Below are 22,142 nucleotides of genomic sequence, written 5' to 3' on the forward strand. Positions count from 1 at the left end.
ATTCCTCTGCTTCTCTAGCCGCGCTTAAATAGGCTCTGGTGGATGCACTGTTTGTGTCAGTGCGTGAAACTTTAAAAATGGAAGTTGTGGCTCATGCCGCGTCTGAGGCACCGGTTCCTTTTGGCACCCACAGGCCCTCCAAAGGGGTGAGGGTGTTCCTCTTACCTTGACAACATTGTCACAAAATAACGGTACTGGGGCACCTGGATGATCATCTTCTGCGAGCGGAGTCTCCGACTGCTCTGATGGACTACCTGAGGTTGCTCTGCGAACTCTGAGAGAGTTTGGTGGGATCCTGAACATTCAGGAGTCTACTTTTGGTTCTGTCCACAAAAATGGCCTATCTGGGTCTGACTCTGGACTCTGCATGCGCGTCCCGGGACTGATGGCGTCCACCCTCGTGGCGGTCTGTTTGAACAGTTCCACACTAGATCTCTGCTAAAGAGATTCTGCTGAAATGGGTCAGGGATCCACGGTCTCTAGAGGTGGCTTCACTCTCTGGCACTTCAACAGGGAAAAGCCTTCTCCTCCTGTACTGGACAGTTGTCTCCACGGATGCCAGCCTGTCCGGATGGGGAGGTGTCCTCAGCACGCACAGACATGCACAGGGGGTCTGGACTCTAGCAGAGCCCAGACTGCCGATTAGTGTACTGGAAGTCCGAGCGATCAGACTTTGTCTGGCACATTGGACAATCGTCTTTAGGGGTGTCCGGTACAAATTAATTTGGACAATGCCATGGCCGTGGTATATGTCCATCACCAAGGGGGCAAAAGAAGTGTCCTGGGGGCTCATCAAGTAGCCGGCATTCTAAGGTGGGCTCACTGATTCATTCCAGCCCTCTCAAACTTCTGCCACGACTCCTGTGCAGGATTCAGGCAGAAGAGATTCCGGCCATTGTAGTGACTCCAGACTGGCCTCGCCGATCTGGTACGGCTGGTCGCCGACACTGCTTGGGGACTTCCTCTCAGGGAGGATTTGCTGTCCCAAGGACTAATCTTCCATCCTCCTTTACAGTCACTGGTTTTAACGACTTGGCTGTTGAAAGCAGGTCCTGAAGAGAGGGGGGGGGGGTTGGTTGAATTGGTGATTTCCTACACTGTTAAAAACTAGGAAATCTGCCTCTAGGAAGATCTATCGTTGTACGTGGAAGATGTTAGTTGCGTGGCGTGAGGGGTTCATCCTCGCTCATTCTCGGTGAATCGGATCTTAATATTCCTTCAACGGGGGGTTGAACAAAAATTGGCCAGGTATGGGGTTTTGGTGGTCTTTTTCCAATAACCTTTGGCCACACTCTGCCTGGTGCGTACCTTTTTTCTTTAGGGTGTCTGACATTTGTTTCCTTCAGTGCGGACTCCGTTTATGCCCTTGAATCTTAATGTGGTGCTTTCAGCTCTACTGACGCTTCCCTTTGGAAATATTCGGGAGGTTTCCCTGCTTACACAGGTGGCCTTCTTTGGTGGCTATCACCGCTGCATGCAGGGTGTCGGAACTGACGGCGTTATCCTATCCACCTTATGGTGCTTCACAAGGATAAGGTGGTGCTTTGCCTCTGTCTGTCATTCCTTCCTAATGTGGTGTCTGATTGCCATTTGAATGAAGACATTCTGTTGCCTTCCCTGTGTCCCAGGCCTCAACATCAGAAGGAAATTGCCTTGCATGTCTTGAATGTGGCCAGGGCAATTGGGGTGTACCTGGCGGCTATGGAGTCTTTTTAGGAAGGTTCTAGGTTCTTCCTTTCCCTGTTTAGGCGCACTCTACTAGGGTACTTAAGTGTCTTGCGGGCTTTCCGTCTTCAAGCGTCAGTGATGCAGGTTTTACATGGCGGCCACCTGGTCATCGGTGCACACTTTTACAGTTTTTTGTAAAGTGGTTGTGTTGGCATCTGCGGATGCTTCTTTTGGCCGCTAGCTTTTGTTGGCTGCTGTTTAGAGGACCTGGTCCTCTTTGAGGGTGTTTTTTGTTTTTCAGGTGAGCTCCAGTTTATGGGTGAGCTCTGTTACCTGGTTGGCTATGGTTAGCCGTGGGAATTTTTTTCAGATTTTTTCCCACCCCTCATGTTTAACACGGCCTTGTGACATCCTAATGGTTAAAAAGAATCAGGAGCTGTGTCCTTTTTAATCAACGAAAGAGAAAATGGGGTTTGTGACTTATCGTAAAATCAATTTCTCTGATGTTCATTGGCGGACACAGCACCCACCCCTCTGTGGAGTTGGCTTTCTTCTGACACTGCTTGTAACAAAACTGAGTGCCTAGAGCAGAGAGAGGGAGTATACCCCCTGGGACTGCCCATAGGCGTAGTCAAGCTTTTTCCTGCCTAGTGTCCTGTCCTACTCCTGTAGGGGGCAGTAAAACCCAATGGTTAAGAATCAGGAGCTGTATCTGTCAATTAACATCAGAGAAAAAGGATTTTATGGTAAGTCAAAAATCCCATTTTTCTGACACTTGTTGCTTACGAGTTAAAAACAGTATTTTTTTTACTAGAAATGTGCTTGGAACCCCCAATCATTTTATTTATTTATATATTTATTAAAAAAAAAAAAAAAAACACCTAGGAGACAACAAAAGAGGGCGCACCGACCTAGTGCGTTACCACTAAAATTTTTATTAAAAATGTTAAGTATATATTATACTCACAAAGCAGGTGTGTATAACCACACATCAACATAATACACATATAGTCTCCAAGGTAGCCAAGGAACCGCACTGTGCTGAATGGTATACAGTGTGCCGCATGGGGCTGCTGTGTCTAGGCTGACGTGTTTCAGGGGCGAACCACCTTCCTCAGAGCCAAAAAAGAGTTGCTGCTGCTGAAGGGGCAGCAAGACCACAAGCTTGTCCACTCAAGTTTGAAGTATCTCTCTTCCCTCCGGCCTATGTTATACTCGAGCGCAGGAGAATTTTTATACTACAAAAAAAAAAAAAAACACAACCAAACAATCCCATATACACAACCCTATACCCGCAGTTGATCCAGAGGAAGGCGAAAACCAACCCCCAGCTAAACCTGATCCAATTTGCTACAGCAGGGGAAAAAATTCCTCCCAGATCCCCCAAGAGGCAAACGGATATTCCCTGGATAAACTTTACTTTAAATATTGCAACTGGGTACTAAGATTTATATGTCCCACTGTATTTGCGCAGCAGTCTTTCAAACTCAATTTCTTTGGAAAAAATACACTTCAGTAAGGTTAGCCCAGTTTTTTTTGTATAATGTGAAGGATGATACGCCGAGAATCTTTATTTTAAGCAAAAAAATTGTGATTCTCATTTTATCCAGAATTGCGCAGCTCTAGTAATTGGCGAGGGGACTGGATACCATTGCTGTCAATGCGCTATTGCTGACTGTCCAGTCCATTTTTGTACATTTAAGTAGAGGTGGGCTCCCTCCAGGCATATCTGCCTTTAAGCTATCATTTATTATTTATGCGCTCCAACTCGGGAGATTCTCAAAATTATAGATTTAGGACTGCAGTACATTGGGGTGCCGTGATGTGGCCGCTACAGCTTGCACATGTATTATGTGTGCAAACAAAACCCCTGGGTTTGAATGTCAACATTTTAGACAGGATCAATTTGTTTTGTTGCATGCTGGCTAGTAAGTGCCGGTTCACACTGCAGCGACGCGGAGGCCTCGGAGCGGCCGCCACGGACTCCATAACATTGAAGTCTATGGCGGTCGCCTCCTGGTCGCCCCAAAGAAGCTCCGGACCCTTTTTCTAGGTCGGAGCGACTTGTGTCGCTCCTATTAGAACGGGTCCGCAGCTTCCCTACCCTATGGGTCGCCCTAGTGTGAACCGGCACTAAGTGAGCTGGGAATTCATTTTGCTTTTTTTTTTTTTTTTTTTTTTTAAACAGTGAGTTTTATTAAAGTTTGGTACAATACAAAAATAAAAAGTTTTTCAAAGACTGCAAAAAAGGTAATTGAAACAGTAACTGTACAAGTATAAAGAATAAACAGCCAAACAGCATGCAGTAACATGCATGGACAATGGGTAATATCGCCCGGTGAGTAAGGAGCATACTCAAATAATGCTATAGATTTGTGTCAGGACATTGTACCCATCTATCCCAGATTTTGTTGAACTTGTGGGGGCAGCCTCTATGTTTGTATAGGAGTCTGTGGATTAGTTTGCTTTTTGACATGAGTCACGTTTCCATGTGCTGCATTGCTGTAAAGGCCAGTTATAGGTTGGAGTGGTTGCCATTTGTTTTGTATTTTATATTTACCTGATTAAAGTATTCTTTTCATGGTACTGCTTAGATGCAACATTTCTAGATGTTCTCTATAGCAGTGGTCCTCAACTCCGATCCTCGGGGCCCACTAACAGGCCAGATTTTAAAGCGGTAGTATCCCGCTTTTTGTGATTTTTTTTTTTTTTTTAACTACAGGTAGGCCTATAATAAGGCTTACCTGTAGGTACAATTAATATCTCCTAAACCGGCACGGTTTATGAGATATTTGCGCTGCATGCAGCCGCCTACGCGAGCGGCGCATGCGCTCTGAAGGTCCGGCGGACCTTCAGAGTTCCTTGCCGGAAAATCACTCCCGTGCGCATGTGCGGGAGTGACGTCATCGCGGCTCCGGCCAATCACAGCGCCGTAGCCGCCGAACCCGGAAGAGACGCCGAGGGATCATGTCCTCTCCCACAGCGGTGTCCGGGGGTCTGTGTCGGGGCTTCGTTCTAAGGTGTTTCATAATGAGCTAGTATGCGATGTGAACACAGATAAAACATGCTGAAAAGGTCCTGCACCTTATTTCCGCCTTGCCTAAACATCTTTTGTAACACCACAGCTACATGATCTGTTTTTTTTGATTAGGTGGAAACAATGGATGAAGGTGCAGTAAAGAAGATGATTCTAGCTTTTGAGAAGCGATCTTACAAGAACCAGGAGTTGCGTATTAAATTCCCTGACAATCCTGAGAAGTAAGGATGTCTCTTTCTACTTGGTGAAGTTTGTCTTGTTTTTCTGTACGACTGTGCACAATATTGACTTCATCTCCCTGATTTTAGGTTCATGGAGTCAGAGCTGGACCTGAACGACATTATACAAGAAATGCATGTCATCGCCACTATACCAGACCTGTATCATCTTCTAGTCGAACTTAATGCAGTGCAGTCTTTGCTTGGCCTGCTGGGACATGAAAATTCTGATATCCTTTCTGTGAAACATTTGAGTGAAACCAGGGTGACAAGGGAGCATGTAGAAGAGATATGTTAATAGATATCAAGATTTTCAGGGATGGCGCTTGTGTATATTGGTAGCATTGGTCTGTCACACTTTATTATAGTATTGTCCTGACTTTGGCACATGTATTTATTGTCAAAAGACATAACACACATAAATAAGGGATACCAGTTGAAGTCATCGTTATTGTGATTGTAAACCTTTTATTTTATTTATTTATTTTTTTAATAAAGGTGTTATACCTACCTGCTCTGTGCTATATTTTGGCTCCGAGCAGCCCAATCCTCCTTTTCTGGGGTCCCCCACCAGTGCTCCAGACGACTCCTCTTTGGCTAGTGCCTCCCTAGGAAGCGACTTCCTGGGAGGGGCACTCATGCAGGCTAGACCCCGAGCCATACTGTCTGCATCTATATAGACTTGTCTAGAGCCCCGCCCCCTCATCACAGGATTTAATTGACCGCAGTAGGAGGTGGTTGCTTACGCTGCTATCAATTTGTCCTGTAAGGAGGGAGAGCTGATGCTTTAGTGCACAGCACTGCATCAAGATCGGGCTCAGGTTAGGTATAAGCGAGAGACTGGGGGGGATCCTGTGGCACAGGTTTTTTTTTTACCTTAATGCAAAGATTGCATTAAAGTAACAACATTCCTTGAACCTTTAAAACCACTTTTAACAGTTATAAAGCATTTGACTGAAAAGCAGGAACCAAAAGATATGCAAGTACATTTTTAAATCCTTCAAACCGCTTCTGGTGCATTTTTCCTAATCCTGTGCACACTGTCATCATAGGCCTTTGACATCAACTTTGGCCTGGAGCTTAGCCTTGCCCCTGCCAGTCAATAATCCATTCAAGAGCCTTAGCCAGTAGATGCTCTGGTATTGGGTTGTTGACCACAAGAGAGAACTTTTAGTTATAGTAGGTTATGAGACAGAGCTCAACGTCAGAGCTAATATAGACCTATGTAGATGGGTTTAGTAACTGGGCTCCCTAGAGGGCACCTCAAGACATTTACAATATACTTGCAGACACTTTTTTACATTCTGAATGGCCACAAGACATAAGTAATGTATTGAGTGAGCCCCTACACCAGGAGTCTCCAAACTTTCTAAACAAAGGGCCGGTTTAAGGTCTTTCAGACTTTAGGGTTGCCGGACTGCGGCCATTGAAACTAGAAAATGCCTCGGTATCAGTGGGGAGTAAACAATGCCCCATCTTTGGTGTCATTTAGTGGGAAGAATCATTCCCCATCATTGGCAGGAACTTTACCCCATTGTTGGTGCATTGGAAGGAACTCTGCCCCTTCATTGTTATCAGTGTGGGGAGTTATGCCCCAATGTTGGTGTCAGAGGATGAAATATTGCACAAAGGGCTGCAGTTTGGAGACCACTGCCCTACACCACCTTTAAATATTGCCCAGAGATGTATATATGAAAAAAAAAAAACATAAAGGGAAAAACCTAATATACTTTCCTTGCCCGAGGCTTCTGCCTACAGTACCTAGGTGAGGGTGACATCAACCTGGCAGGATCCTGGGGAAAGTTGTTGAGGTATAACTTCAGTTTAAATTGACACAATGATAGTTCATAACAGGGTGCACAAACCTTTTTTTTGCCTTTTTATATTATTACAAGTTGTTATCCTTAGCATGTCACATGTATGTATCGCTGTGGTTGACCTGCTGCAAGAGCTGACTGACATTGATACTTTACATGAGAGTGAGGAAGGAGCTCAGGTCCTTATAGATGCTTTGGTGAGTAACGGTTAACTTTTTAAAACCCTTTATTTCATAAAGTTGATTTTTATGGCAATCCTATGTGTCACTTCACTGCCTTTTCTGGTCCTGTGTTAGGTGGAGGGGCAGGTGATTGCCCTCTTGGTGCAGAATCTAGAGCGGCTGGATGAGTCTGTGAAGGAAGAAGCAGATGGTGTACACAACACTCTAGGTATGACCTGTTTTAATTCTAGAACAGTAAAGGGCAATAATTATCCATAAAAACCAAGGGTTTTAATACATTTAAATGCACTGATAAGATTGTTTACTTTATCAATAATGCAGTGATGCTAAAAGGCGATTGGTCATCTTGTTAATAGTTAATATAATGCATGAAAGAGTTAAGCTTTGTTTAAAAAGACTCAGTGTGTGTTTAAGTGGTTGTTAAGCCGCTATATACTTTTTATATAATCTTCTCTGTTTTCTAATCCTGTGTTCCCCTGTGTGTGCGTTTTTATAAAAAAAAAAAAGCCATTTATACCTGATTTCAGAGCGGTGCTCACGTGACTGGCTGCCTCTTTCCTCTCCCCTTCTGATAGCTTCAGCGGGCCGAGACTCCCCCGCTGACTTTCAGTTGAGAGGAGAGAGGAAGCCGGTCACGTGAGCGCCGCTCTGAAATCGGGTATAGACGTCAGTTTTTTAATAAAACGCACACACGGGCACACAGGGTTAGGAAATGGAGAGGATTATATAAAAATGTAAATGTTATTTTAGCCGCAGGAGTGGAGGGGTGGACACTGTCACTAGCTGACAGGCAGGGAGGAGAGTGGGGAGAGCAGAGAGGAGAGCTGCGGATGACAGAGCCACGTAAACTGACCACGATGTCGGGGCTCAGCAGACGTAGTAAAACATGGTCAGTTTTACAAGGGGGAGGGCAGGATCAGCCAGGTATTTCAGGTGATACAAGGGGCCAAATTACACAGCACAAGCACTGTGCTGCATAAGCATGCTTTAAAGGAACAGGATCCCTTTTTTTATTTTCCTTTTTTTCAGGATAACAAACGTTTTAATGTATAACAAATGGCTTCTACAAATAGTTTAGTAAATACCCCTATATGCTGGGGCAGGCATATTTGCTCTTGATATATGCAGATTCTACTTTTAACTTCCATTGCATCCTTCTGATGTATTTATAATAATGGGTAGAACAGAAATCAAGATTTTTAGGCTATCTAGCTTAGGAGGGATAGCATTTTTTTATTTTAAGTTATTCCAAAATTATAATGCGATTTTGGTAATGTTGACATATTCTGATTCATGTGAATTGATCCACAATATTTGTCTATATTCCCATTGCATATTTTCCTGGATCACACAGCTCATCAGTAATGGGTGTTGTAGTGACTACCAGCTGAATACTAGATTCAACACGAATCAATGCATATATTCACCAGCACACCATGGATCTTCAAATGTAGTCCAAAGGTTTTATTTCAGAACGATCACATCACAAAAAAACAAGTGCAATGTTTTGGAGCCGCGCAGGACCCCCTTTGTAGGACATGCGCTGACATCACATCACCTATGTGATGATCACATGCCTGACAAAGGGGCCCTGCACGGCTCCAAAACATTGCACTTGCTCTTTAGTGATGTAATCGTTCTGCAGCAAAAAGCTTTGGACTACATTTGAAGATCCATGGTGTGCTGCTGAATATGTGCATTGATCCATATTACATCATCAGCACATAGGATCTTTATCAGGACTGGATACATTTGAACTGCCAGATAGCACTAGCAGTGCTTTGCATGTTACCTAGTTGGTAAGGTTGAATAATGACACCAATCCATCCAGTTCATCTGTATGACATGTCTGTAATATGTACAGTGTAAACCTTTTGCCCTTTTTATCCTTTGTTTTCTATGCCCAAAAAAGATGCAGGAGCTTATTTTGGTGTGTCTGTCACACGTAGAGCAGCTCATTCAAATAAATTGGCTGCCCTATGGTGTTACTCAAATTGTGTGCAAAAAGCATCTAGCTGTAAACAGAGCTTAGTCTAGTACACTAGATGTAAACGGAGCTTTACAGAGTATGAAGCTGCTTTAACTTTTAACCCTTGTCTGTGTTCAAGTTTAAGCTGATGCCATGACCATTGCTCCAGGTTTGTTTATCACGGTGGCTCTTTTCTAATGCTGCATCCTTTAGAACCACCCTTGCATGCAGGGACTACAGTTGTGTCTATCTCTACACTTTGTACATTAATTAAAACACACAGCCCCATAGCTTCCCCCTCCTCCTTACAAACACACACGTTCCATTTTGACCGTAAGTGTTCTTCCCGCTGAAACAAACCAAGGGGTTTTCGGTTTTGTGCCACGTGTACCCTATTCCTCTCTGACTATTTAACCACTTGCCTACAGTGCACTTTCACCCCCTTCCTGCCCAGACCGATTTTCAGCTTTCAGTGCTCTCACACTTTGACTGAGAATTACTCAGTCATGCAACACTGTACCCATACAAAAATTGTGTCCTTTTTTTCACACAAATAGAGCTTTCTTTTGATGGTATTTGATCAATACTGGGTTTTTTTATTTTTTGTGCTATAAATAAAAAGACTGAAAATATCGTGAAAAAACGCATTTTTCTTTGTTTCTGTAATAAAATTTTGCAAATTAGTCATTTTTCTTCACAAATTTTGGCCAAAATTTATACTGCTACTTATCTTTGGTAAAAATAACCCAAGTAAGTGTATATTATTTGGTCTTTGTGAAAGTTATAGATTCCACAAGCTATGGTGCGAATCATTGAAAATTGATCACACCTGATGTACTGAAGGCCTATCTCAATTCTTGAGACACTAAAAAGTCAGGAAAGTACAAATACCCCCCAAATGACCCCTTTTTGGAAAGTAGACATTCCAAGGTATTTAATAAGGGGCATGGTGAGTTTTTTGAAGTTGTAATTTTTTCCCGCAATGCTTTGCAAAATGAAGATAATTTTTTTTTTTTTTTTTTTTACAAATTGCCGTATTAACAGGTTATTTCTCACACAGCACATGTATACTTGCAACTACACCCCAAAACACATTCTACTACTCCTGAGTATGGCGATACCACATGTGTGAGACTTTTTCACAGCCTGGCCACATACAGAGGCCTAACATCCAAGTAGTACCGTCCGGCATTCTAGGAGCACAAATTACACATATAATTTCCTGACAACCTATCGCACTTTTGAAGGCCCTGGAGCACCAGGACAATGGAAACCCCCATAAAATGACCCCATTTTGGAAAGCAAACAGCCCAACGTATAATTTTTGAGGCATAATGAGTCTTTTGAATATGTCATTTTTTTTTCCACAAGTTTTTGGAAAATGTGGAAAGAAAATGAAAACACATTTCTTTTACACAAAGCTGTCCATTTATGCAATATTTCTAACACATAGCATGTACATAGCAAAAATTGCACCCCAAAATACATTCTGCTATTCCTCCTGAGTATGGCGATACCACATGTGTAACACTTTTTCACAGCCTGGCCACATACATAGGCCTAACATCCAAGTAGCGCTTTACACAAAGTTGTCCATTTATCCACTTTAAGACTGGGCCTATTTTTGACACTTGGTGTTTACAAGCTAAAATAATTTTTTTTGCTAGGAAACTACTTGGAACCCCCAAACATTATATATATTTTTTTAGCAGAGACCCTAGAGAATAAAATGGAGATCGTTGCAATATTTTTTATCACACCATATTTGCGCAGCAGTCTTCCAAATGCGATTTTTTTTTCACTTTTCTGAACTAAAAAATAAGAAAACAGTAAATTTAGCCCAATTTTTTTCCATAATGTGAAAGATAATGTTACGCCGAGTAATTAGATACCCAACATGTCATGCTTCAAAATTGCGCATGCTCACAGAATGACGCCAAACATTGGTACTTAAAAATCCCCATAGGCAACATTTTAAAAATTTCTGCAGGTTACTAGCTTAGAGTTACAGAGGAGATCTAGAGCTCAAATTATTGCTCTCGCTCTAACGATCGCGGCGATACCTCACATGTATGGTTTGAACACCATTTACAAATGTGGGCGGGACTTGCGTATGCGTTTGCTTCTGCGCGCGAGCTAACGGGGACAGGGCGCTTTAATTTTTTTTTTTTCCTATTTATTTTATTTATTATTATTTTATTTTTACACAGTTTAAAAAAAAAATGTTTTGATCATTTTTATTCCTATTACAAGGAATGTAAACATCCCTTGTAATAGAAATAGGCATGACAGGTCCTCTTTATTGTGAGATCTGGGGTCAAAAAGACCTCACAACTACACTAAAGAAAAAAAAAAAATTGTTGAAAGAGGAAAGAAAAAAAAAAAAGCGGCCCTTTAAACCGGTTGCTAGGCAACGTCTTTTGACGTAGCTCCGGTCCTCCAAGACCATAGAGTCGAGTGAGGGCCATCTTGCCCTCACTCGACTTCCTGTCTCTGAGGATCCGGGACCGGATAGTTTTCCCCGCTGCCGGCGGGTCCGGTAAGCTGGGAAAACATCTGGGACGCGGCAGGAGGGGGGGGGCACCTCTTCCCCCTGCACCGTAAGGGTAATTCCGCGACGAATCCGCCACTGGGACCACCCTTATCTGAAAGCCGACCGCTCGCCGTTTCAAAAAATACCGGGGTTATGGGGGCTATTTGCTGCCATAACCCCAGTATTTAGCTTTTAATGGCCGACGCATATAGTCGTTAGGCGGTCAGTAAGTGATTGCATGTATATGGCAAACAGGTGACGATGACTGATGGGGTGACAGGTGACGATGACTGATGGGGTGACAGGTGACGATGACTGATGGGGTGACAGGTGACGATGACTGATGGGGTGACAGGTGACGATGACTGATGGGGTGACAGGTGACGATGACTGATGGGGTGACAGGTGACGATGACTGATGGGGTGACAGGTGACGATGACTGATGGGGTGACAGGTGACGATGACTGATGGGGTGACAGGTGACGATGACTGATGGGGTGACAGGTGACGATGACTGATGGGGTGACAGGTGACGATGACTGATGGGGTGACAGGTGACGATGACTGATGGGGTGACAGGTGACGATGACTGATGGGGTGACAGGTGACGATGACTGATGGGGTGACAGGTGACGATGACTGATGGGGTGACAGGTGACGATGACTGATGGGGTGACAGGTGACGATGACTGATGGGGTGACAGGTGACGATGACTGACGGGGTGACAGGTGACGATGACTGACGGGGTGACAGGTGACGATGACTGACGGGGTGACAGGTGACGATGACTGACGGGGTGACAGGTGACGATGACTGACGGGGTGACAGGTGACGATGACTGACGGGGTGACAGGTGACGATGACTGATGGGGTGACAGGTGACGATGATTGATGGGGTGACAGGTGACGATGATTGATGGGGTGACAGGTGACGATGATTGATGGGGTGACAGGTGACGATGATTGATGGGGTGACAGGTGACGATGATTGATGGGGTGACAGGTGACGATGATTGATGAGGTGACAGGTGACGATGATTGATGGGGTGACAGATGACAATCACTGATGGGGTGTCAAGTGACGATCACTGATGGGGTGACAGGTGACAGTGATTGATGGGGTGACAGGTGACGGGCGATGGTCACCGATGGGTGACAGGTGACGGGCGATGGTGCACGGCGGTACTGATGGCAGTCTCTGGTGACCGGTGAACTTTAGGCTACGTTCACATGTGAGCGTAGCGATCGCGGGCAGGATCACTGCGATTCTGCCCGCGATCCAGAAATCATTGCAAATCGCGGGGCGCCTGTGCGTTGCCCGTGATTTGCAATAGCACCCCATACGCTGTGCGATGTTGCCGCCATTTCCGCCTGCCGAATTGCGGTAACATCGCGCAAACAACGCATGACGCCCCAAAGAAACTCTTGTACCTTTTTTGGGCGTCATGCGTTGTTTGCGCGATGTTACCGCGAATCGGCAGGCGGAAATGGCGGCAACATCGCACCGCGTTTGGGGTGCTATTGCAAATCACGGGCAACGCACAGGCGTCTCACGATTTGCAATGATTTCCGGATCGCGGGCAGAATCGCTGTGATTCTGCCCGCGATCGCTGCGCTCACATGTGAACGTTATGGGTGTCAATTTCTGGGCACTGATGAGGTGACTGTTGGGTGACAGGTGACATGGGGGGGGGGGGCTGAGGACTGTGTGGGGACATTTATTTCTGTGCTTTTACTTTGTGACATGTGTACAGAGCAGTAACTCACTATTTCTAGCTCTGCTCTCCTCACACTGGAAGCTGTATGAGGGGAGAAGAGCTAGTAACAGTGAATTACTGCTCTTTGTTTACATTTTGTGATCGGCTGTGAATGGATTCACAGCCGATCACATAGTAAACAGTCACTGCCAGTGACTGTTTACTACCGCCGGTGACAGCTGTCTTCCTACGGAACATAGTGCCACCGACATGACCGCGCTGCGCGCTCCCGATCGCGCATGCGCGGTCATCTTGTGGGCGCCTTCATTGTGATCGGCTGTGTCTTGGGAACACAGCCGATCACGTGGGAAACAGCCACGCCCATTGGCTGTTTCCCCCCTGCCGGTGACGGGAGGTGTCCCGGGGACACCCCGACACCGGCAGTGCAGGGCGGCGCGCACGCGATCGCGCGCCTGCCCTGCTTAAAGTGCCGCCATCATATGACGGCGGCCCAGGATAATGGTCGCTCCGCTCCGCCGTCATATGACAGCGGGCGGGCGGCAAGCGGTTAAGGAAGCTATGTCTGGCCGGGGAGCGTGTGCAGACCACAGCTCCACGCTAGGTCGGCCGCAACAAAGCCCCACTAAATACTGAGCAAAGGGTCTGAATACTTAGGACCATGTGATATTTCAGTTTTTCTTTTTTAATAAATCTGCAACAATGTCAACAATTCTGTGTTTTTCTGTCAGTATGGGGTGCTATGTGTACATTCATGAGGAAGAAGAATGAACTTAAATGATTTTAGCAAATGGCTGCAATATAACAAAGAGTGAAAAATTTAAGGGGGTCTAAATACTTTCCGTACCCACTGTATATAATATATGTGTATATATCTATATATATTCAATCAATTAAGATAAAAGATATAAGTTATAAAAAATAATCTAAAATCAATATTGTGCTATGTGAAGTAAATCAACAACCACTGGTTATAAAAAGTGACGTATAACATAAAATGCTGTCTAAAATTGTCCATTTAATATTTCGGTGCAAAAATAATTAATATCTTGTGCAATGATGTGAATAGTTCCGTGCTAGTTCAAAGTGCAGGTGCTAATAATAATCTTCCCCCGCCAACCGTGTGGTAGCTACGCTTCACCGAAAACAAATCCAAAAATAAATGTGAATGGGCCACTCACCAGAAGGTGCTGGTCTTGGCTGCTGCATAACATCAAGACCAAATAGCGCTTTGGTGGTCATCCCGACCAGGAACGGTATGCGATGTATCCTGTGTGGTCACCCTGACCAGGAACGACAGTCTGTATACCGCCTCTCCAGCACTCCTCTTTTGTGGCAGGGATGGAAAGCAAAAAGGAAACTTCGGATAGTGTATTACCATAAAAAGCTTTTATTGCCCGTCCATGGGTTAAAAACATCCACAATAATGGTATAAAAAGCTGTTAAAAAATTTCCTGACTAGTCTCACAACGGAGTTGGAGTGGACTGCCTTGTAACTTCCGGCGTGCGTTCCACTCGCTCCTCATGATGTCACCACGTGCGTTCCATTTTACGCGTTTCGTCATGCAAACTGACGTCTTCAGGGCAATGAAAGCTTTTGTTGGTAATACACTATCCGGAGTTTCCTTTTTGCTTTCCATTATTCACTGCAACTGATTGAGAATTTAGGGTATATGTACATAGCACTTTTGGTTTGCAATACATTATAGGCAAGCGCTGGTGGTAGCCAACAACTACAGAGGCTTAAATATATCTTCTACATACCCATTTGACCCCAGCTGCTGCATATATACACAAGATTTGTATAGGATATCATCCTTTTTACTCTATAGATATTAATTGTTACCACATTTAGTTAGTGGCGCGAGAGATATACCTACCTAGGTGTATTGTACACATCACATACTGTATAGTGTGCACTGTGACAGGGAGTGAAAGGGTTAATTAGGGGGTGATCAGGGGGTTAAGTGTGCCTATGTGTACTGGTGTCAGTGTGCTAATTGTGTACTCACGGTAGATGTTATCTCCTCTCACGCTGGAACCGAAAAGGACTCCAGGAGAGAAGATTGCATCATATCCTGTGCATGTGTTTACATTACATAGGTACAGGAGGTTCTGCCATTGGTTGGAGCTGATCAACAGGTCCAGGCCAAAAATCATTGGCCTGGACCTGATGACTGATCGGTCTTGAACCAAATCAGAACATCGGGGGGGGGGGGGGGGGCACGTGCAGCCGAGCCAGCCTGCCACAGTATATATGCGGTTGGCAACTGGCTAAAGTGGTTGTTAACTGGCTACATATACCCAGTAAAGTGACTGGCCTCAGGTGATGCACAAAAATAAAACCAATCCTCCTACATGAATTGTACCTGTTTATCTGCAGTCTTCTCTTCTTTACATACATTCAAAGTGCAGAATTAATCATCTTGTCTGAGAGTTCACAAAAAAAGGGGCGGAGAGCTAAAGTTACACTCTGCAGAGCTCAGTGAGGAGAGCTATGAGAGCGGATTGGAGGGAAGGAACACACCCCCCTTCACACAGCTTGTCAGAAGTGACTCATGCTGATAGCAGAGGAACAAAACAGCAGACAGAAATTACACTTTGTGCTCTTAATTGACACACGTACACACAATGGACATGCTTTGTCCATTTTTCGCATCTTAGGGTTACAACTTTAAGAGATTTCACATGAGAAACACTGGAAAGTCTCGGCACTATGGACAATTAGCTGAAGTCTTCCTGTCTATTTTTCTTGGGAAGACCTCTGCCCCTTTTGTGGTTAGCTCGAGTAATGCCTTTCACCATAAATGTACATTACTTTAATTCATTACTTAACACTCATTTCACTCAAACTGATATCTTCTTCTTCTGTGTATCTTGGGAATGTCTCTTAGTTGAGCTTCCAGGGCCTATCACCTGCTGAGGTCTTTTCAAGGAGATCCACTCATGTGATTTTCTGTATTATATTATCTTTGGAGAATGCATGGGATTATACAGAGCCCAGATCTACAGAGCGGTCCTGGCTCTAAAGTCTAAAGAGACACAAGAAGCCAGCGGGAAATCCCTATAATTAGTTTTGTGAGATGTGAGTTAAAGTCACTTAAACAAATTGCCTAAACCTCTCGATTGTGAGAGGACTAATAGAAAGCTAGCAAGTGACTGTGTACTTTGTCAGATGTTCATGATATGACCCTGTAGATTTCTGTTCACTGTGCCATGCATTTTCACCCCAAGAAAATTCCAACTGACAGAAACTTTGCTCTAAACTATTCTGATCTGTTAGATGTTCAGCCTTTGTATAGCGATCTTAAGAACATAATCATACTATATTAGAGCAGTTGACCTCTGCTTTTTTTTTTTTCTCTACAAGGCAAAAGCCCCCCCCCCCATGCTGCTTATACTTGCCTTTTCTTTTCTTCATTTCTCTATGGCAGAAAAGAGTGAGCCCTGTGTATTCTTCAAGTTGCTGTGGATGCATACACAGGGCTGAGGACTCTCCACAAATCCGTGCGCTGCAGCATAGCAACTGCCCGGTGGTAATCTGCCATCTATCACTGCAGAGTGGGAGAATGGGGGTGGAATTTCCCAAACCTGGATGTATCAGGTAGTGAGATCTTAAAGTAGAACTGAGGGCGATTTTTTTTTTTTTTTTTTTTTTTTTTTTTTTTTTTTCCATATAGGATAGAGTAAGGGAGAGGGTTAGAAACTCCTTTCAGTGTTTTTTTTGTTTTCCATCTGTGTCCCATAGGGCAGATTTCCCTTCACTTCCTGTTCCATAGCCAAAACAAGAAGTGAGAGGAGGTCTCTCCAAAGTGAGGGAATCCTGGGATGTCCCCTAAAAATTTGGGATTTTCTTTAACTTTCACCTTCAGTGATACCGGTAAACGGCACATTGTGAATCTCCCTAACGGGGGCACCATTATAAAGTTTGACAGGGGTTCATCTAATCCCTCCCCAGTTTATCCAAAACGAAAAAAAAAAGTTTTGCTGTTACAATTTAAACCATAGGTTTCCAACCTTTTGGCCTCTCTGGGCCACATTGAGTGTAGAGAAATTTTCTCGGGCCGCATATAAAATATATACTATAGTTAAGGCATGTAATAAAATGCCGCCGCACCCCCCTCACTAATTTTAACACAACCAGAGGATGATCAAATTAAATGGAATCGGTATACAGAGGTTTACTTCTGAGAGACAATAAAGGAACACTCTAACCACCATGACCACTTTAGTGATTTGAAGTGGTCATGGTGGTAGGAGTCAGAAACACTGCACGCGTTCGCCTCCCCTCCTCCTCTCCCCTCCTCATCCCTCAGCCGCGCTCGCAGCTGAGTTAGTTGGAAGCTGCTGTGGCCGTGCCACCAACCCGACTTCCTTCCTCCCCAGAAAAAAAAAATTTGTCAGGGGGCAGTGGGCCGCATTGCCTGCGGTTCAGGGCTGCATGCGGCCCTCGGGCCGCAGGTTGGACATGCCTGATTTAAACCTTCAGATTATACTGCTGCCTATAGAAAGATTGGACACTAGCAAACAAAAAAAAAAACTGTAGGCCAGCCCAAGAATAACCCATTTTTTCAACTAGCATGCACCCATGTTTTTCATTTCTCTTCAGTCAACATTCTTTTTTAAACGGCTCCTTGGGGCTTTAGCAGCTATCTGGTGCATTCATCCTCAGACTGGCTTTGGACGATTACAGCAGCTGGACAAGTTGTTGTGGGGTAAGCCTGGAAGTACCCTCAGGCACTAGGCTCTGCTTGGGCACTTTCCAGACTGGTACTAGATAAATTATCTGTGGCTCACGCTCCAGGAATAGTACTGCTGTTTTGTAATACTTTGTGCTTGCCCTGTCTCTGAAGATGTAGTAAGTAGGCTATTCTGCCTGGGCGCTCCTTTATTTTTGTTTGTCTCTGGGCATACTTTTACCCATTTGCTGTCAACGTTGCATTGGAATGGGTTAGTGCTGGGGGACAGAGCGATGGCATCATTCTGCTGGGTGAAGTGTCATTTGCACTCTTGTGCTCCCCCCCCCCCCCCCAAAAAACAGCTTTGAGGAAGCGTCTCCATGCTGTTGCTCCTGCTGCATAGAGCCGTGTGGAGCTTCAGTTCATTCCTACTGCTTTTCTACAATGACTTTTGATTCACCTCTTGTCACCTGACACTCTGGTTGTGAAATTCTCTACCAGCTGGCTATCCAGGTTTCATGAGCATTCAAGGCCTTGCCTCCTATCCCGAGCCTGTAAGTTGTCTACCACGCTGTGGCTGCGACATGTCTACTTTTTAGACATGAGGGTCAGGATGCTTGTGGCAAATCTAGATGAGGGGCAGTCCTGCCATGCCAGGTGCCCCCGGCACTTTTATCTATTAACTGGTCGGAGTGATGCCTGTACCCTGGTATCATGTTGCGCTCTGCCATTAGAGTTTATTCCTCTAAGTATGGCTGGGTCCTCTGCCGTCTTTGAGGTTTCTAAAATGGTCAAGCAGGAATTTGTCCCAAAGTACCCAGTTCAGTTTCGACTCTGATTGCAGAAGCTGCAAGCATGCTACTACACCTTCTCCAGCAGATTCATGGTCTGATTTACTTTGACTGTAAACTGTTTTTGACCCATCGGCTGCAGAGTCACTCTTATCCCAGAGGAACTTTTATCCTGAGAAGTCACAGTCCACTGCTTTTACTCCCATATTAAAGGGGGCCTTTTTTGGCCCGTATTTATATGATGCACACCATATTGATGCATAGGATCAGCCTGTTTCCTCTACCAGTATTTCTCTATCGCTCATTGACAGACGTAGTCTTCTTGATTCTCAAGAGCTGGGTTATGTTGTCTCCGCAGGAGTAGGACTAGGCAGAATGACAAAAACGTTCTGGCTCCACCCTAGGGGCAGTCCCTGAGGGTATATCCTCCCTCTCTCTGCTACAGGGAATCAGTTTTTTTCTGTCTAGTCAGGAGTAAGGACCTAAGTTCCTTGCTGGGATCTTTTGGTCCTGGCAAGACTTTTTTTCTTTAAGAAAAAGACATTTTTTAGGTAGTTTTCTCCAGTGTTTTTTTCCTGTGAGATCTTCAAGCAAAAATGCCGGACTGGGCGACACTTGTGGTCACCCCAGCCGGCCTACGAGCGCGCGCAGACCATGGCATTGCGCTTGGTCGGCCGCGACATATTCAAGTAAGTATGCGGGGCCGGGCGACGGGCTGGATGTTGAGATCCAGTGGTCACCCCGGTTTCTGCCTAAGAGCGCGTGCAGACCAGTGCGCTGAGTCGGCCGCGACGGAGTCCCAGCAAAGGGACTGACTTTGCGAGTTAAAAGCTCGCTTGGACGCCAGGTACCAGAGAGTCGAGGCGTCCACAAACCCCCACCCCGGTGGAGAGGGTATTGTGAAGAGAGGGTGCCTGTCGGTTCGGTATGGTGAGTAAACGTTCCCTTTTTTCCTCATTATGAGGCAGTATATATTATGGGCCCCTCAATATATGGTCAGTATATATCTGATACTTACAAGTCCCCCTTGTAATACAGCATGTGTTTGTGGGAAGTGGACTTGGTTCAAGAGCTAACACTCTACCCAGCAGACTGTAAATTACAGCAGACATAGGAGGTATAATCCTACCTTATGTGCAGTGTATCTCTGTAGATCCATATGTCACCTCTTAGCAGAGTGCAGGTGGATGTGCTGGGAAGACGATATCGGCGGTCCGCCGCCATTTTGCCGTAGACCGAATGCATGTATGTCCTCAGGTCACGCCGGCCGCCATGTTTTTGGAGTCTTATGTCTCTTCTATGGGGGCGGCCATGTTTTGTGAGCCCAGCTACCTCGTGGAGGGCTGGGAACGCCGGAAGGCGTACACAGGGGGCGGAGCCACGCCTTCTGCCCGGGAAAAAAGCAAACAGCTCCTTCCAGTCTGTGTAAGACAGACGCTGACTGCAGTTTGTTGGAAACTGCACTGCATCGGTTGGTGAGCCTTGGGGGTCCCTCTCTCTCTCTCTCTCTGGGATCGAGAAGCAGGTACTCTGAGGGGCGCTATTGCGCTAGGGGGAGACACACAAAAAAAAAAAAAAAAAAGAAAAAGTTTTTTTGTTTTTGCTGGCAAAGGTGTCCTGTATTAACATGGACCCTGCCACTCATGTATCTCCTCCGGATCCCCTCGAGGGGTCTGCGGGATCCTCCAGCACCCCATTGACAATTGAATCTTTGTCAGCTATTATGGAAACTTTTGTGTCCCGGGTGGAAGTGGCTTGTCAGGGACAGGGCGCAAGAAAGCGACCCCCGCCTAACCCCTTATTATCTGAAACTTCGGATTCAGACTCTGAGCCTATTTCTGCAGTTGCAGGTACTTCATCTGGTATTGGTGTCTCGGGTCCTGTCTCTTCAGACAGTGAGGAGGATGTTTCGGCATCCGCCATAGCCCGAGAGGAAGCGTTGGTAAACGCACTCATTGTATCTGTTCAAGAGACTTTAAGGTTACAGGGTACTCCATCGGAAATAGCTGAAACTGAGATCCCTTTTGGGACTAAAAAGCGCATCAAAGTGGCGAAGGTTTTTCCATTGCCCAAATGTTTTGGCAATCCAATCGAAGAAGAATGGCGTCTGCCAAAACGCACTTTTAATATTTCTAAACGCATTGACAGGCGTTATCCGTTTGAGGAAACCCTTATTAAGAAATGGACAGAACCACCTGTGGTGGATTCACCTATTGCTAGATTGAATAAAGCCACGGTTATTCCTTTAGAAGACGCTCCGTCTTTTAAAGATCCAGTGGATCGCAAGATAGAAGCTATGTCTCGCACCATGTTTTCCTTGATTGGATCAGCTTTCAGACCAATAATTGCTATTGGTCTGGTTTCGCAGGCTGTAACTGAATGGACCAAGTGGTTACGCCGGGACTTAGAAGAAGTCCCTCAGGCGGTATCAGATTTGTTGGAACAAATGATACAGGGGTTACAGTTTGTATGTGATGCGGCGTTAGACGCCACTCCATTAATGGCGCGAGCATCAGTCTCAGCAGTGGTTCTCAGGCGTACACTGTGGCTAAAAGGTTGGTTAGCCGACCAAGGTTCCAAAAAAGCATTGGCTAATATCCCCTTTTCAGGAGAGCGTCTATTTGGAGCCAACTTAGATGAGATCATTAAGGATCTCACCGGTGGAAAAAGCACCTTTTTACCGCAAAATTTTAAAGGTAGAGGAACTCGTCAAAGACGAGGGCCTTCTTTTTCTGCTCACAAGAGGTTTTTTCGTCCAGCGGGTGAAAAAACTAAGTCCTCCAAAGCTCCTACAGGAGGCGTCAGGGGTCGTTGGTCGGGCAAGCAAAAGCCCGCCCCCTCCAGACCTGAAGATAAACCATCCAAAGCCTGAAGGTGCGCCCCCACCCATAACTGGGGTGGGGGGACGTCTTCGCCGGTTCCCGGATCCATGGCTTTCCAGAATCCCGGACAATTGGGTTTGCGAAGTCATAAGGTCAGGGTACAAGATCGAGTTTCGATCTCTCCCACCGGCGCGATTCTTCCCTTCCAATATCCGTCTATCCGCAGATCGTTTAGAAGATCTGAGGAGAGCAGTCACAGATTTACTACAACAAGGAGTGGTAGTCCACGTTCCTTGGACAGAACGGTTTCAAGGGTTTTATTCAAACCTGTTTACAATACCCAGGAAAGAGGGCAAAGTGCGTCCAATTCTGGACTTAAGAGCACTCAATTCTTTCGTCAACATAAGAAGATTCAGAATGGAGTCCATTCGCACGGTAGCAGCCTTCCTGCATCCAGGGGATGTCCTAGCGTCCATAGACATCAAGGACGCCTATCTTCACATTCCCATTTTCGCAGGACATCAGCGTTTTCTACGCTTTTCCGTAGAGGAGAACCACTATCAGTTTGTGGCGTTACCTTTCGGTCTCGCCACGGCTCCGCGGGTCTTCACAAAGGTGTTGGCCCCAATGTTGGCACTTCTGCGCCAAAGAGGTATATCGATTCTAGGTTACCTAGACGATCTTCTGCTTCATGCAGAGTCTCCTCAGA

The 22,142-nt window shown here is 45.4% G+C and overlaps 1 protein-coding gene across 1 annotated transcript in view; it reads left to right on the top strand.

The window, feature by feature from the left end:
• Window positions 1–22,142, top strand: part of CTNNBL1 (catenin beta like 1) — an 88,449-nt gene that overhangs the window by 28,857 nt on the left and 37,450 nt on the right. The window contains exons 3-6 of the mRNA XM_082272537.1: window positions 4,820–4,926; window positions 5,014–5,155; window positions 6,842–6,937; window positions 7,037–7,130. Coding sequence (XP_082128663.1) covers window positions 4,820–4,926; window positions 5,014–5,155; window positions 6,842–6,937; window positions 7,037–7,130 — 439 coding nt within the window. The remainder of the gene's footprint in view (window positions 1–4,819; window positions 4,927–5,013; window positions 5,156–6,841; window positions 6,938–7,036; window positions 7,131–22,142) is intronic.

Source organism: Pelophylax lessonae (genome assembly GCF_965119305.1).
Source record: "Pelophylax lessonae genome assembly, chromosome: 11".
NCBI classification, from domain to species: Eukaryota; Metazoa; Chordata; class Amphibia; order Anura; family Ranidae; genus Pelophylax; species Pelophylax lessonae.